Raw genomic sequence first — 13,377 nt, 5'->3', positions numbered from 1 at the left:
CCTGTGTTTTCTACTTTCCAATCTCTAAGCCAGTTCCACGTTTTAAAATTTCTCAGATCTCCAGTTTCCTTGTTAAGAGTGCAATGCCATGTATCCTCTCTTGCTACCGCAAGCCCCGCTAACCAAGAGTGTGGCCACTCGGTCGTGCTGCAGAGCCGAAACTTTCCACCCACGCGTTGCTGGTGGCGGGGCATTTCATTAAAACCAAAATAATTGTTGCGGACTTTTAAGCGCGGTCTCGCAGCAGCGCAAATGGCATCCCAGCTAATTTTCGCTAAGTTCATCGCGTCACTTTGAAGGAGAGGAAGCGCCTGCCCCTGCCATCAAGCAAAGCCCCCGGGCTCGCCCGCCTGGGCACGGCAGACCCGGCGGCAACCGCAAGAGCGCGGAGAGGAGCCCGTCACCCCTAGACTGGGTGTCAGAAAAAGGGAAAATGCTCGATTACTCGAGAGACTTCATGTTTAAAGCTGCATTAACGCCTCGGTGCTTTCAAAGAACGGCCCCGAAGCCCCGCTCGCATCCCAAACCCAAAAAGGGCGCGAGGGTCTGGCGGACCGCCCGAGCGGCGGCGCGTCAGACCCGCGGAGCTCGGGGGGTCCCCGGCGCTGAAACCGGCGGTGTTAAAAGATGGGGGGTGGGCCAAGGGGGCTGGATGCGGGCGGATGGGGGCAGGTCGGGCCCGAGGAGGGAGAATGTTTCCTGCCCGCCGCCGCCGCCCCCCGGCCGCCCCCCGCAGCCGGGCGGAAGTCAGCCCGCGCCGTCGGAGCTTAAAAGGCTCCCGCACGCCGCGCCGCCCCAGTGCCGGCGGCCGCAGCGGGGCCGGAGCCAGCGCCGCCGCCAGCCCCGCGCCCCCCCCGGGGCCGCCCTCCGCACCCCGCCCGGCGGGGAAGGCGCCCGGCGCGATGGCTCTCCCCGGATCCCACGCCGCCTGGGACGGTGCTGCCGCATCAGTGAGTAATTCCTGCTAATTTACCCCCCGGGGCCGGTGGGCTCCGGCTCGGCAGATCGCGGGGGAGGCGGGCGTTTTGGTTTTCGCTGCTTTCCTCCCGCCGCCCCCCTCCTCCTCTCGCCTCTTCTTCGGGTTTTATATTATTTTTGTTTTCTCAATAAAACACCACGCGAAGAGGCGAGATGACAAAGGAAATGTGATCCTAGGCGCTGCAGGGGCTCAGAGCGAGAGAGAACCGGAGAGGAGGAGGAGGAGGAGGGGGCGAGCGTAGCGCTCTCGGATAGCATTGCACAGCGGCTCCAATTTGTGCGAGCGAATATAATACACCCCCCATGAATAATTCAGGCCGGCCGGCGGGGACCTGCCGCTGCTCCTCTGCCCGGCCGCCGCAGCCTGTGCGAGCCGCGCCGAGCCCGCGGCGCTGACCGGCCGGCAGCAGCCGCCCGAGCCGCCGGGTACCGCGTGTGCGGGGCTGCTGCGGGCTCGGCGCTGCCCTCCGCGGGAAGCCTCGCGTAAAGGAAGGCGTCCGGCGGGAGCCGGGACTCGGAGAGGCGAGAGAGGGGACTGCCCTTCTCGGCCGTCCTCGGAGCCCTTTTATTCTTCCCATCTCCTCCTCCGCGTCCCGCCAGCGCGAGTCTCTGCCGGTGGGGTGGGCACCAACGCCGCCCTCCATCCCCACCCCCCAGTCATGCGGTGGTGGAGCAGGCGTCGGCGGGGGAAGACTGGAGCCGGAGAAGTCTGCCTGGCCACTGTGTTTCAGTGCCTCTCTCTCTCCTAGAGCTGCTCTGGATTGCAAAAGTGGAGGGGGGAACTGAAACGAAATTTCCCCTTCCCCCCCGACAAGCACAGGTTTAAAGGAAAAGAGGGAAAAACCCAACGCCCCAAGAAGAAAGAGCGAAACTTGAGTTAAGCCCCTGCTGCCCCCCGCCCGCCCGGCCGAGAGGGACTTGCACTGCCGCCCCGACCCGGTTCTGCGGCCGTGGGAACCGGAGCCGAGCCCCGGCGGACAGAGTTCGGTCCCCGCTGGATGCGGCGGGGATCGGGCGATCGGCGCCCATGCACTTTCCGTTGAGGAAGAGGACAAGTAACCAAACCACGTTGTCAAACTGCTGACCCGAGGGGGAGATGAGAAGACTGTGTGAGGTATTGACCGATCGGGGAATCGATACAATTTGTCTAATGCAACGGGGGATCGGGGGTTAAGTACATGAGAGGGACGAGAGGATCCATTTACTGAGGGAGAACGGGACAGCTACACCTTGATACCAAAAATACTCCCCCCTCCCCGCAGCAGCCAGCCCGGCAGCAGCGAGGTACGAGGAGAGGACCCAGCTCCCTGCAGACCGCCGGATCGATGACACCGTATTTGCAAAACCGGCCCATCGATCCCACTTGGCAAAACGACTGATCGATGCCAGCTTGCTCGTAAGCTGCTTGCAGAACTACCTTCTCCCCGCGCCTCTGCTTTTCCGCCCACTTTTTTTTTTTTTTTTGGTGGTGGTTTTTTTTTTTTTTTTTTTTTTGAGGGAGGAGAGACACGTTTTTGCCCCCCCATCGGGGAGTCAGGCCCATCGCAAATGGCTTCGTTTCCCGAGTCCGACTTCCAGATCTGCCCGCTGTGCAAGGAGATGTGCGGCTCGCCGGCTCCCCTCTCGTCCAACTCCTCCACCTCCTCGTCCTCCTCGCAGACCTCCAGTTCCTCCGGGGGCGGCGGCGGCTCCTCCTGCGGGGGCCCGCCGCGGCGGCTCCACGTCCTGCCCTGCCTGCACGCCTTCTGCCGCCAGTGCCTGGAGGCGCAGCGGCACCCCGGCGCGGGGGACGCGCTCAAGCTGCGCTGCCCCATCTGCGACCAGAAGGTGGTGATCTCGGAGCCCTCGGGCATGGACGCGCTGCCCTCCTCCAACTTCCTCCTCAGCAACCTGCTGGACGTCGTCGTCGTGGCGGCCGCCGCCGACGAGCAGAAGAACGGCCGCGCCGCCGGGACCGGCCCCGCCGCGGGCTCGGGCGGCGGCGGCGGCAACAACCGGCACCACGGCCGCCCGCCGCCGGGGCCGCCCCGCGCCGCCGGCTCCTCGCCCGCCGCCGCCGCCTCGGCCGCGCCCTCCTCGACGTCGTCGTCGTCCTCCTCCTCGGGCGGCGGCGGCTCGGCGGCGCTCCTGCTGCGGCGGCCCCACAGCCGGCAGGGCGAGCCCCGCTGCAGCTCCTGCGACGAGGGCAACGCCGCCAGCTCGCGCTGCCTCGACTGCCAGGAGCACCTGTGCGACAACTGCGTGCGGGCGCACCAGCGCGTCCGCCTCACCAAGGACCACTTCATCGAGCGCTTCGCCGCCGGCCCCGCCGCCGCCGGCCCCGCCGCGCCGCTCGCCCTCAGCCCGCCCTACCCCGCCTCGCCATACAACATCCTCTCTGTCTTCCCCGACCGGGCCAGCTACTGCCAGCACCACGACGACGAGGTGAGCGCAGGGAGGGAGGGAGGGAGGGAAGGGGCGGCTGCGCTCCCGGCCCTGGCCGGCGCCAGAGGGCCCCCGCCCGCATCGCTGGCTGCCGGGGGGACAGGGGGGCAGCGCCGCCCCGGCAGCGGCCGGTGCGGGGCGCGGGAGCCGCTGACACAGCGGGGGCGGGCGTGCGGCGAGGCGGCGGCGTCCCGGGCGCGCCCGCTCCCACCGGGCGCTGCTCCGCGCCGCCGCCCGGAGCAGGAGGAGGAGGCGAGCCGGGGGGCCCCTCCGCGAGGTGCGGGACCTGCTGTCCCCGGAGGCGGCCGGCGGAGCCCCGGTCTGCCCATGAACGGTTTGCAGCGGGGGCACTGGGCTGCTGCGGGCGCTGTTTCCCTCAGAACGGGCTCGCCTGGCGCGTACCGAGAGGTGGCAGGGCCGTGGAGATGCAAGAGAAAAAGGTTTGGGGTCCCCCAGAGTCCCGATGCTGAGTTAAACTGGTTTGTGGAGTCTGCTTTGCACAGCCGTGTTCGGCGTGTAACCCACTGGAGAAAGAAAAACGAATAAATAGGGAAGGAAGATAACTGTGTTGAGAAAAAGACACCCTTTTGATTAATTAATTATAAATAAATAAAAGGCAGTAAAAAAGTTAGCAGAGATACTCACGCTTGCAAATGCCAGCTGCGTCTACTGCTCTTGGTCAACATCTTGTCTGCTTCTATGGTGGCAAACATCTACTGATGCAAAAACAGGAACTTGCTTTACGTGGTGTTAATTTAAAACGCTTTGGCTTTGCAAATTCTGATTCTGGTGACCCTAAGTGTTGTTTCGTAGATCTTAAAAGAGGCAGTGGCTTCTTCAAAATGTACTTGAAAGTGTCTTAAGTTTCATTGGGATAGTTTCTTGCTGTGGTAGTTTGAAACTTGATTTTTCGTTTGAAGCTAGAAAATAGCGATCTGCTGACTTTCCCCTTTTGCTCTGGGGGTCAGCGCAGGGGGATTTTGCTGGAATTTTCCAGTAACTGGTGTTGGAGGTAGTTTCCTCCCAAGCTGAAATTGGACAGCACAAGGGGCTTCAGGGAAAACCTGCCTGAGGACAGGGGTGGTACAAGAGCTTCCTGTGGGATGCTTGCTTAACTGATAAACGAAGGCATTTAGCCCAGGGAAATGTGGTGATGCCTTTGTCTTCAGTTTTCAGGGACACTTTTTCTATCTCTAATGTTGCTGTAGGTATGAAATAATTCTAGAAAGGTCTGGCATTTTGTGTTTCTTAAAGTTGCTAGTGGCAGAGGACAGACCGTATGAATTCTGTGGAAAAGAAAGACCTTAAAATGCCATTTGGGGGGCATGAAGTGTGATTGAGGAACAATCAAGTTTTAAACAAAAAGAAAAGCAGCCCAGAAACGTTATGGCAGCTGAGCTGCCTACAGCTTTTTGTGGTATCTCACCATCTCCCTACGAGTGGGCTTCCTAAAGCACTTGAGTAATACTGAATGCTAGACTGAAATGAGGCATGATGTTCTTAAGAAAAAAACCCATCTTTCTGCATTCGTTTTGGAGTATAACTTCGGTTTTGTGGTACAGGCTAGAAAGCTTCTAGTTTTTGTGTTCTCAGTAGGGTGAAAGTTCTTTTTTGAAGCGTGTAAAATGAAACAATTGAGTGCTTTTGGCCATAGCATAGAATATCCAGCTTCTAATGCAATGTATTCTGAATCCACAGAGTAAAATAGTAGCTGGGATAGGAGCTCCAAGGTATTTTGTGGACTTAAAAGCTTAAATTGCAAAGGGAACATAGGTATTCTAGCCTCGCTTAAACTGTACGGCTTTTCTAGAAGCAACTTCTGAAAAAGTTAATTTATTTTACATAAATAATTTTACTTTCAACAGTGCGCTCTGAAAAGAGTACACCTCTTGAAAGGATTAGGTTTGGGTGTTCCGGTGTCCTGTAGACCTAGAAATTGTTTTAAAACGACTAAGTATTTTCAAGCCTTCAGCTCCTGTTGAGATAGGCTTTTATTCTGCAAATTAGTGATCTACTACTGTTCTTGATTAGTGCGTTTTGGTGGCTCCTTAATGAGGGTGTGCCTGATCAGTATTTATTATTCACTCGAGAGGAATTGTTTGGGATAGTCTGACTGTTGGGAACAGTTTGTGCTGTAAATCTTTATCACTTCGGCTAAAAATATGGGTGAGGTGTACAACTTTTTTTTTTTTCTGAGAAAGGGTGGCTGCAAAACTGTGAGGGTTATTGCTTGTTTAAGAATGCTATTTACAGCCTCATAAAAGGAACGATAATAGAAAGGCAGCCTTCCAGGAGAGTACTTAGTGCATCACTTAAGCACTGTGTTGGGCTAATAGTGTAAAAACAAACCTAAAGTGCAAGGCAAGAATGGTAGCCTGAAACCTTAATATTAGTAGTTAAAAACTCGGGTTCTGCTCAGTATGTGAGAAAAGCTGGTGAGCAGGATATTCCTTCCGATTAATTCATGCAGGTAAGGTTTGGGCATAGGCTGATCTCATCTGCAAGCTGCTGGCAAAGTAATTCTCTTAAATGCAGAGTTCTCCTTCCCCAGGATATATCCTCCTTACCCCTGTTATAAGGAGTTTGACCCCATCCCTGAGGGTTTTCTGCGCAAAAGTTGCTGGCTCCTCCCTTATTTTGTGCCTCCTTGCCTAGAACATGATACTCCTCTCCTAATATTGCCACTCATTTGTTACCCTTCATCCTGTTCTTCTCTGGTCTTTCCATCCCTCCTTCTGGGAATCACTGTCCGTTCCCCATAATTTTCCCTCATTCCACCTCCGTTTTTAGACTCCCTTGAGTGAGAAGGGAAATAGCACCGTGGGTGGTTACTTACTGGGTGTTCCAAGTCTCAAAACAAGACTACACATACACATTTGCCAGACAAGATCAGTGTAGTTGCTCATCCTCTTAATACAGAAAAATGCAGATTTCAGCTCTTAACTGGGATGTGTCTGGTGTGTAGTCTCTTTTTAGTCGAGATGGTTCTGGTCTTGGTTGAGCTGTTGATTCCTGTTGTGTGCTACGAGTACATAACAGTCTCTGAAACAGAGAATATTGACTGTTACAGTAGTGACAAATGTTTGAGAGTGGAACCCTGAACATTGCTTTCAGGATAGCAGTGCCTTCAGGTACTACAGTGATGCATGGAAGAAGATGAATAAAACTGTTGTGGGGTGGGGGGGAAGCAAAAGCCAATTCTTTGTCATAGAGCTTCTGTTGAAATCCAGTCTGGTGGTTTACTACTGGGAACCTCACTGTCTGATGTAAAATGCTATCATGGCAGCAGGGGAAATGCTTAATTTCAGATGTTTTGAAGCATTCTACAAAAGTAACTATGTTGCAACCCTGATAATTTTCTTTTGTCTTGCATTTTTTGCTATCAATGCTACAGTAGCAACTAGGATGTTATTGTTATAAAAACCAACTAGACAGGGGACTTGAAAAAGATATTTTACTTTATCTTACCCATAATTAAATCAAATATCCTCCCTGATATGTCAATGTGTTCTTGATTGTTTCATCCTGGACTGAAAGAGCACCTCTGTTTTTCTTTTCTTGGAAGGATGATAGTCTGTAAACTAAACCATGATCTTAGAAAATGTTGGAACAGCTGTAGGACACTTGGCTTGTATTGATAAACTATCTGAGTTCAAGTGAGTTTGCAGAAAGTGGAAAATGCCACAAGTTGCGAGTTAAATAACTGGGGTTTCACTTATGGCAGAGCTCGGCTCCTGTGCACTTGAATATCATTTCATGATAACAGTGGTGGATGGTCCAAACACTTCAATAGGAGATTTCTAACACTTTCTAGGGAAAGTGTGAAGTTGCCAAATTCAGTCGGCTAAATGGTGTGTGACCCTTCTAGTTCTCATATTGCTCTACAGATTCCATTTTAGAAGTGGTTCATGGACTACCAAGACATACAAGACAAAACCCTGTAGCACCACAGCTCCCTCTGTTGCAAGAAAGGATTTTAAAGATCTTTCTCCCCTTGCCCTTAGACACACTGTTCCTTCCTACCTTCTCCTTGCATCATGTTTGTCTTTGGTCAGGTTGTTAACTGATCAGATTAATTTACAAACTCTTTAAGTTTTTTGCCATATCAGTGATTTGCAATGGTTCATGGGGCTGTTGAAGCATGCAGACAAGACTCACTAAAATCAGATTGCTATGTTGAATTCTGGGGTTGCATATATTCTTGGATTTCTTATCTTTTTAGATTAAGAATAAAATGCATTCCTTCTTACTATTTTACAGATTGTGAAAGATGCAATTTTTGGAGGCTTGTACATGTAGAGGGGAAAACATTCAACTTCATAGCTGTCAGCTGAACTGAAAGCTACTTACCTGGTACCTTGGCTAAGGTTGCTGATTGAATTTATGTCTAAGCTGCTCTAATGTAGGGTAAAGCTGTGGTTTCACAACAGGGAGCAAGCTGTCTTAACATCTCATGGCTACTCAGAGAATAGGGGCTCTCACTTCCTCTGTTCTCTCCAGGCTTGGCTGTGCACACTCAGGAGATGCTTCTGTGAGCCAATCTACTCACTTAACATGACAGAAAACTTTTTCCCCTTTTGCTAGCACTGGTATAAGTTTATTTTAGTTGCAGGCTGAACTGGTATGAGGGGAAGGAGGAATGGAGTGGTTAGACAGGAATGGTAGGTTAAATGTGGTTGCTTTTGTGTAATGGCTTTCCATACTGCCAAATGCTGAGCTTCGCTCTGTGGTGCTCCCAGTGCCATCCACCCACACGTCTCAGCCAAAGTGGTTGGCTGATGCAGAGGGAGTATGCCTGAGTTCCCAGTTCCAGTTCTGCATCTCTTGCTCAGGGGTTATTTGTGTGAAACTGTGGTGTGTGGTACAGGCTCTTGCTGTTTCTCTTTGTAATGATTAAGGTTTTTGCCACCTAAAAAGAGATTAAAAATCTTAGGAGTGTATCTGGAGGCAGTGGTTTTAAAAATGCGACACTTTGTGTTGCTGGTGTTGTGACTGCTAGAGCTTTAGCTTTACAGGAAAAAATGTGCACATGAGCTAGAGAAATTCATACTTCCAGGGTATAGAAACTGCATATAGTTCTTTGTACTCATGCAGCCTTCATTTATCATACTTACTGTGTCTTTCCTCTATTGATATCAAATGCACATACAGGTGCCCATCTGAGGACAGTGCTTCAGGTTAGGTTACTGACAGTTGTGTTTTTCTTTTTAACTTTTTCCTGATGAAGAAAGCAAGGTAATGAGTTATTTTGTTCATACGTGATTTACGGAATGTGGATTTAACATCCTTAGAAAGATAAGGGGTTGGAATCATCTTTTGTTTCAGAATATTTTTCAACTTAAATACTGTTCAGCTATCAGGTGTTAAACCTCTGGGATTACTCTGCCTTACCTTCCCTTTAGATGCCTCTTCACCATCACATCTTCAACTCCTGGCTCTTCCCTGCATGCAGAAATCTTTTGATTTAACTCCTTCTCTTTAGTAAGAGAATTAAAACTTTGTGTTTTAAACAGCTTTAATACTATTCTGGAGAATCCAATCCCCATTTGCTGCTTTGCAGTTGACTTGGTGTTGAAATCCACTCACTATTTAAGGGTAAACACAGCAAAGTTGTCAGGTTTTTCTCTGTGTGATAATATGATGTTACACTAATGGCTTAATTAAACACGACTTCAGACAATTTTCAGTGAGTAAAAATTGGAAGAAGCATAAATGCCTTGGGTGTTCAGGCAACTTTTATGGACTGTGTTTACTTAGAGCCTGCCTTTGAAAACCCAAGAGTATTGCTGTGTGTTAAGGGTATTAATGCTTGCAGGCTGCAGCATAGACCTCTGAGGCTGTAGTGACATACAGCTGGAGATGTGCATACAATAAATAGACATGAAACTAGACTACTGAATGCCCATAATTTTTTTAAATTACAGTTTTGTTAGAACTGATGCCTCTCATAACTGGGAGACAAGGTCTAGCTGAATTTTTGCTTCTATTTAGTGATGAAATCTTTCATCATGTCTAGCAGTTTCTCCTTTCAGCTAAATCTTCAGAGCATGTAAACATGCTTGCTAGACCATGCTTCCTTTAAGGAAAACTACTTAGTTCCTCTGTTTTAAAGTCAAGGAGGTATCATTCCTCTTTCAATACTGTCTTGACCCCGTCTCTTCCTAGTTTTCCTCCCATACTCCCTTCCTTCCTGCAAAGTTGTTGGTGTCTTTCCATCAGGCAAAGAAAGAATCACGATGTGTTGAGAGCACAGATCTTAAGCTGCATGAACAATGCACTGAATGCAAGACTAATGTTACCACAGATAAGATATCACAGAAGGGGTTTATTGTCTTCAGCTGTAACCCACTTCCAATAGAGCAGTTACAAATATAGTCTTGGATCATAATTATGTAGTACGTAATTTTTACTAATGCTTTTAACCTATCATTCAAAGTCTTTAATTAAAAAGTGTAGAAATACTGGATGGGACTGGTTACTGCTTTGCAATCCAAGTATTGGTTAATGTGATGAATGGATGTCCCTCATCCCAAAATATATTAGGCATATTGACTTTTTTCAGCTGTTCTCTTTGTGGGCTCAGCTGCAGCCCCTTCCATGGCTTGTTTTCTCCTTTCCCTGGCTGTGCTTGAAGAAGGGCTCTGTGGGTGCGATGGGTTTGGTCCTCCTAACAAATTAAGCTTGTGCATCAGAATCAAGTTACAGAAATGGAACAAAAAACGTAGTATTGCTCCAATTCCTTATCTCCTTTAGTACAAAAACTTCTTTACTATGTGATGTCACCTCTGAAGTTATTTTATTATTCCTCTGCTCTACCATCTAAAGAAGAGAAATTGTATGTGGCTAAGACAGTAGTGTGTTTCTTTTCTAAAGTTCTTTTGCGTCTCTTCTACTTGTTTCTTCCTCTGCTATCAACCTCAACAAAATAAATTCTTTTCAGTTATAGCGTCCATAGCTGCTAATCTTTTTTAGCAACTAAAAATGTTGGCCAGCTTGTTGGCCATTTAAATGCTCTAGCTGTGTAGCCTAGTATGAAAAGGAATAAAAGCCAGTACCCATAGATGAGGCTCATGAATATATGTTCTGTATTGTTCAGGCATCTTGGATAAGTGTGCAATATGAATTAATTCATAGTTACATGTTTAGCTCTAAGAAATAAGAGCACTATTCCTGTTATTTCACTTGAGTGTGTAACATGCATTGCTAAAACCCCAGATGGTGAACTTGTTGGCTAGGATGATGACTAGTTAGCAGTTTCTTTTGTATGTGGTTGAAATATTTTTGAAGTGACTAAGACTTGAACTGGAAACTTCAAATGCTTACTGTTTTATGGTTCTGTATGCTTTGTGCTGTATGCCTCTGCACCGATGCTGACTTGGAGAAAATGGATCACCTCCCAGCAGTGGGGAGGTGATTTGAGGCAAGCTCTAAACTTGTTGGACTGGCAATGGGTGAGAATCACTTTTCAGAGTTGGGTACTTAAAATTCTGGGGATTGTGAGATATGCCTTGAATGCTACAGAGAAAAGCACAACTGAAGAAAGATGTGGATTGTCTTTAAACTCATTTCTGAAGTAGACAAATTACCCAACCAAGGGCAGCTACTGTCACCTCAGCAGCTCAGTTTTACTCCTGTTTGTTACTATAGTATTCTCTCTCCTAAGAGCACACAAGCAATCACCAAGGCTGCTCTTATACCAGTGCTTTCCAGGGGTGTGAGAATAGCAATGTGCTTGCCCTTTAATCTGTGTTGTGGGGGAGAAGTGAGCTTTAGTGAGCTAAAGGTAATAGCTGAACTTGTGTTGCATCATCCCTCTAATGTTGGTCAGTCTTCTCCATGCATAATCAAAATATTTAAAGGTGTTTTGCTAAGCCCTATCTTTTTCAGTTGGTTGCTTGTTTTACATGCCCCCTCCCCCTACATATTTTGTGGATAGCCATTGTTGTTATAAACTACCATCTACTGTAAATATTCTTTTGCTAGGCAAGGTATTGTGAATGTACAGAACTCTCAAATGATGTGTTTGGCTGGATTAAAAGGCTGGCAGGGACCTAAATTCAGCAATCAAACTTCAGTGTGATTCTTGGATGGTAGTGCTGGAGCTTGTTGCTGTAACTTCCCATGTCCTATGTTGTCTTGGGTTTTGTGGACTCTTGTTTGGATGTCAAGCCACTTGCTGTCCAGAGTGGCTGGCATATGCTAAAAAACTAATGTTATACAGCCTTTTGTTCAGCTGCTCTTGGTTAACAAAAGGCAAACTATTATTTAGGGTAAAATGTCAGCTATCAAACTTCAAATCCTCCCCTTTTCCCTCCCCCTTCACTTCAGTTGTTCTTTTTACACAGCTATTCACACTGTCAGACAGTTAAATGTACAAAATAAAAATCCCTAGCCTTAAATATTGGGTGTGAGCAAAGTTGAAAGCTGTCTGCATTACGGATGCCCTTAAGCTTTGTAATCCAACTAGTGCTGGATCAGGGACTAGAGAAATGCTGCCTGTGTCAGGGTTGGTAGTGGGAAGCACCAGTGAGTGAGCCAGTATGGGCTGCCTGACAAGGTTACTCTTGCTGATCTTCTGTCACCTTGAATGATGCCATGTCAGGTGTGGAGGGTGGAAGGGACAGCCACCAGGTAGCTCCTGGGGTCTTGCTGCTTGCTGTGCTTTGGAAATCGGCTGTATAGTTCCAGGATGTTTTAGTAAGTGCATGTGTATGTGAGGCAGAGAGGTCTCTTACTCTGAGGAAGAACTTTTCTCAGAGCATAGAAAGAAGGAGCAGCATGCCTCCAAGCCTTCCTTTTTTTTTTTTCCCCCTTTAAAAGCAGTGCTGGTAAAGGGTTAAATTCCAGCCCCCTGCAGCACACCCCGCCCCCACCGCTATATATGGTATGCCCAAAGGCACTGGAGATTTAATACATTGAAGTTGGAGCGTGAAGGGGGTCTGCAGCCTGCTAGACAAAGTCACTCAAATTTCAAGAATACTTGATCCATACAAGGATGTTACTTGAGAAAGGCATGGCTTCTCTGTTAAGAAACCGGTTGCCGAATGAGCCGGCTGAGTGTCCCAAACACAGCTTTTGTGGCTAGATGAGCAGATTGCAAACCAGATTTTCTTTAATCGATGGCTGACTGACCAGCAAGCTAGCTGAAGTTGTTGTGAGAACCGAACAGCCTCCCCTCAGAGAAGTGCTTATTTGTAGGGAAAATGAAAATTGTTGTTTCTCCCACTGAAGTGCTTGCAAGTTGTAGACACTTGTGCAGGTAATGATACAAGAGGATTCAGCTGAATTGACTGAATACTAGACTGAAATAATGGAAAATAATTTCCCCATGCTAGCTACTGTAGAAGTACCTACAACACTGCAGTTATGTCACAACAGGATCTATTTGGTGTCAACTTCTGTTAAAGGCTTTTAAATGGATGGGAAGAAAGGAGGGACAGTTTATGGACGAAAAAAAGATAAACAAAACCAAAATTATCATAATAAAGAAATTGGTACTGGAAAGATCAGGTAGTGGATTCTACCCTGAAAGAATTAACAAGCAACACTAACAAAACATTTGGGAATTGGAAAGGATGAAGTAAAAAGAATTGCTAGAACACTGAGGTCCCAGTCTTTCTAGTGCTGCTCTTGTATGTACTAAAATGGAAATGGGGGTAAGATTTAATACTCTCCTTGCTTCTTCCTCTCTTGTACTCAATACAGTTGTCATTGAGGGGGCAGATGTAATAAACCCTGCCTCCCCCAATATCATGGAAGCATTGATAAGATTAGAATTATATATGGTGGCTGTTGACAAGAGTTCCAAAAGGTAACTACACGCCCTCCCTTAGCGTGAAGGTGCTGTCTTCTTTCTCTGTTCCAGACAGTGTGTATTTTAATTGACAATATTCCATGGTAGCTGCTGCACTCTTCTTGCATTACTAATTTTTTCAAGGGCTCTGAGCCTGTTGCTGGATAATTAATGTATGGCCC

The 13,377-nt window shown here is 48.4% G+C and overlaps 1 protein-coding gene across 1 annotated transcript in view; it reads left to right on the top strand.

The window, feature by feature from the left end:
* The first annotated feature begins 1,669 nt into the window (after positions 1–1,669).
* The window catches only part of TRIM71 (tripartite motif containing 71), a 55,138-nt gene continuing 43,430 nt past the window's right edge, over positions 1,670–13,377 (top strand). The window contains exon 1 of the mRNA XM_054647635.2: positions 1,670–3,402. Coding sequence (XP_054503610.1) covers positions 2,527–3,402 — 876 coding nt within the window. The 5' untranslated portion in view covers positions 1,670–2,526. The remainder of the gene's footprint in view (positions 3,403–13,377) is intronic.

The sequence above is a fragment of the Agelaius phoeniceus genome, chromosome 1 (genome assembly GCF_051311805.1).
Source record: "Agelaius phoeniceus isolate bAgePho1 chromosome 1, bAgePho1.hap1, whole genome shotgun sequence".
NCBI lineage: Eukaryota > Metazoa > Chordata > Aves > Passeriformes > Icteridae > Agelaius > Agelaius phoeniceus.
This window is presented reverse-complemented; position numbering and strand designations above follow the sequence as displayed.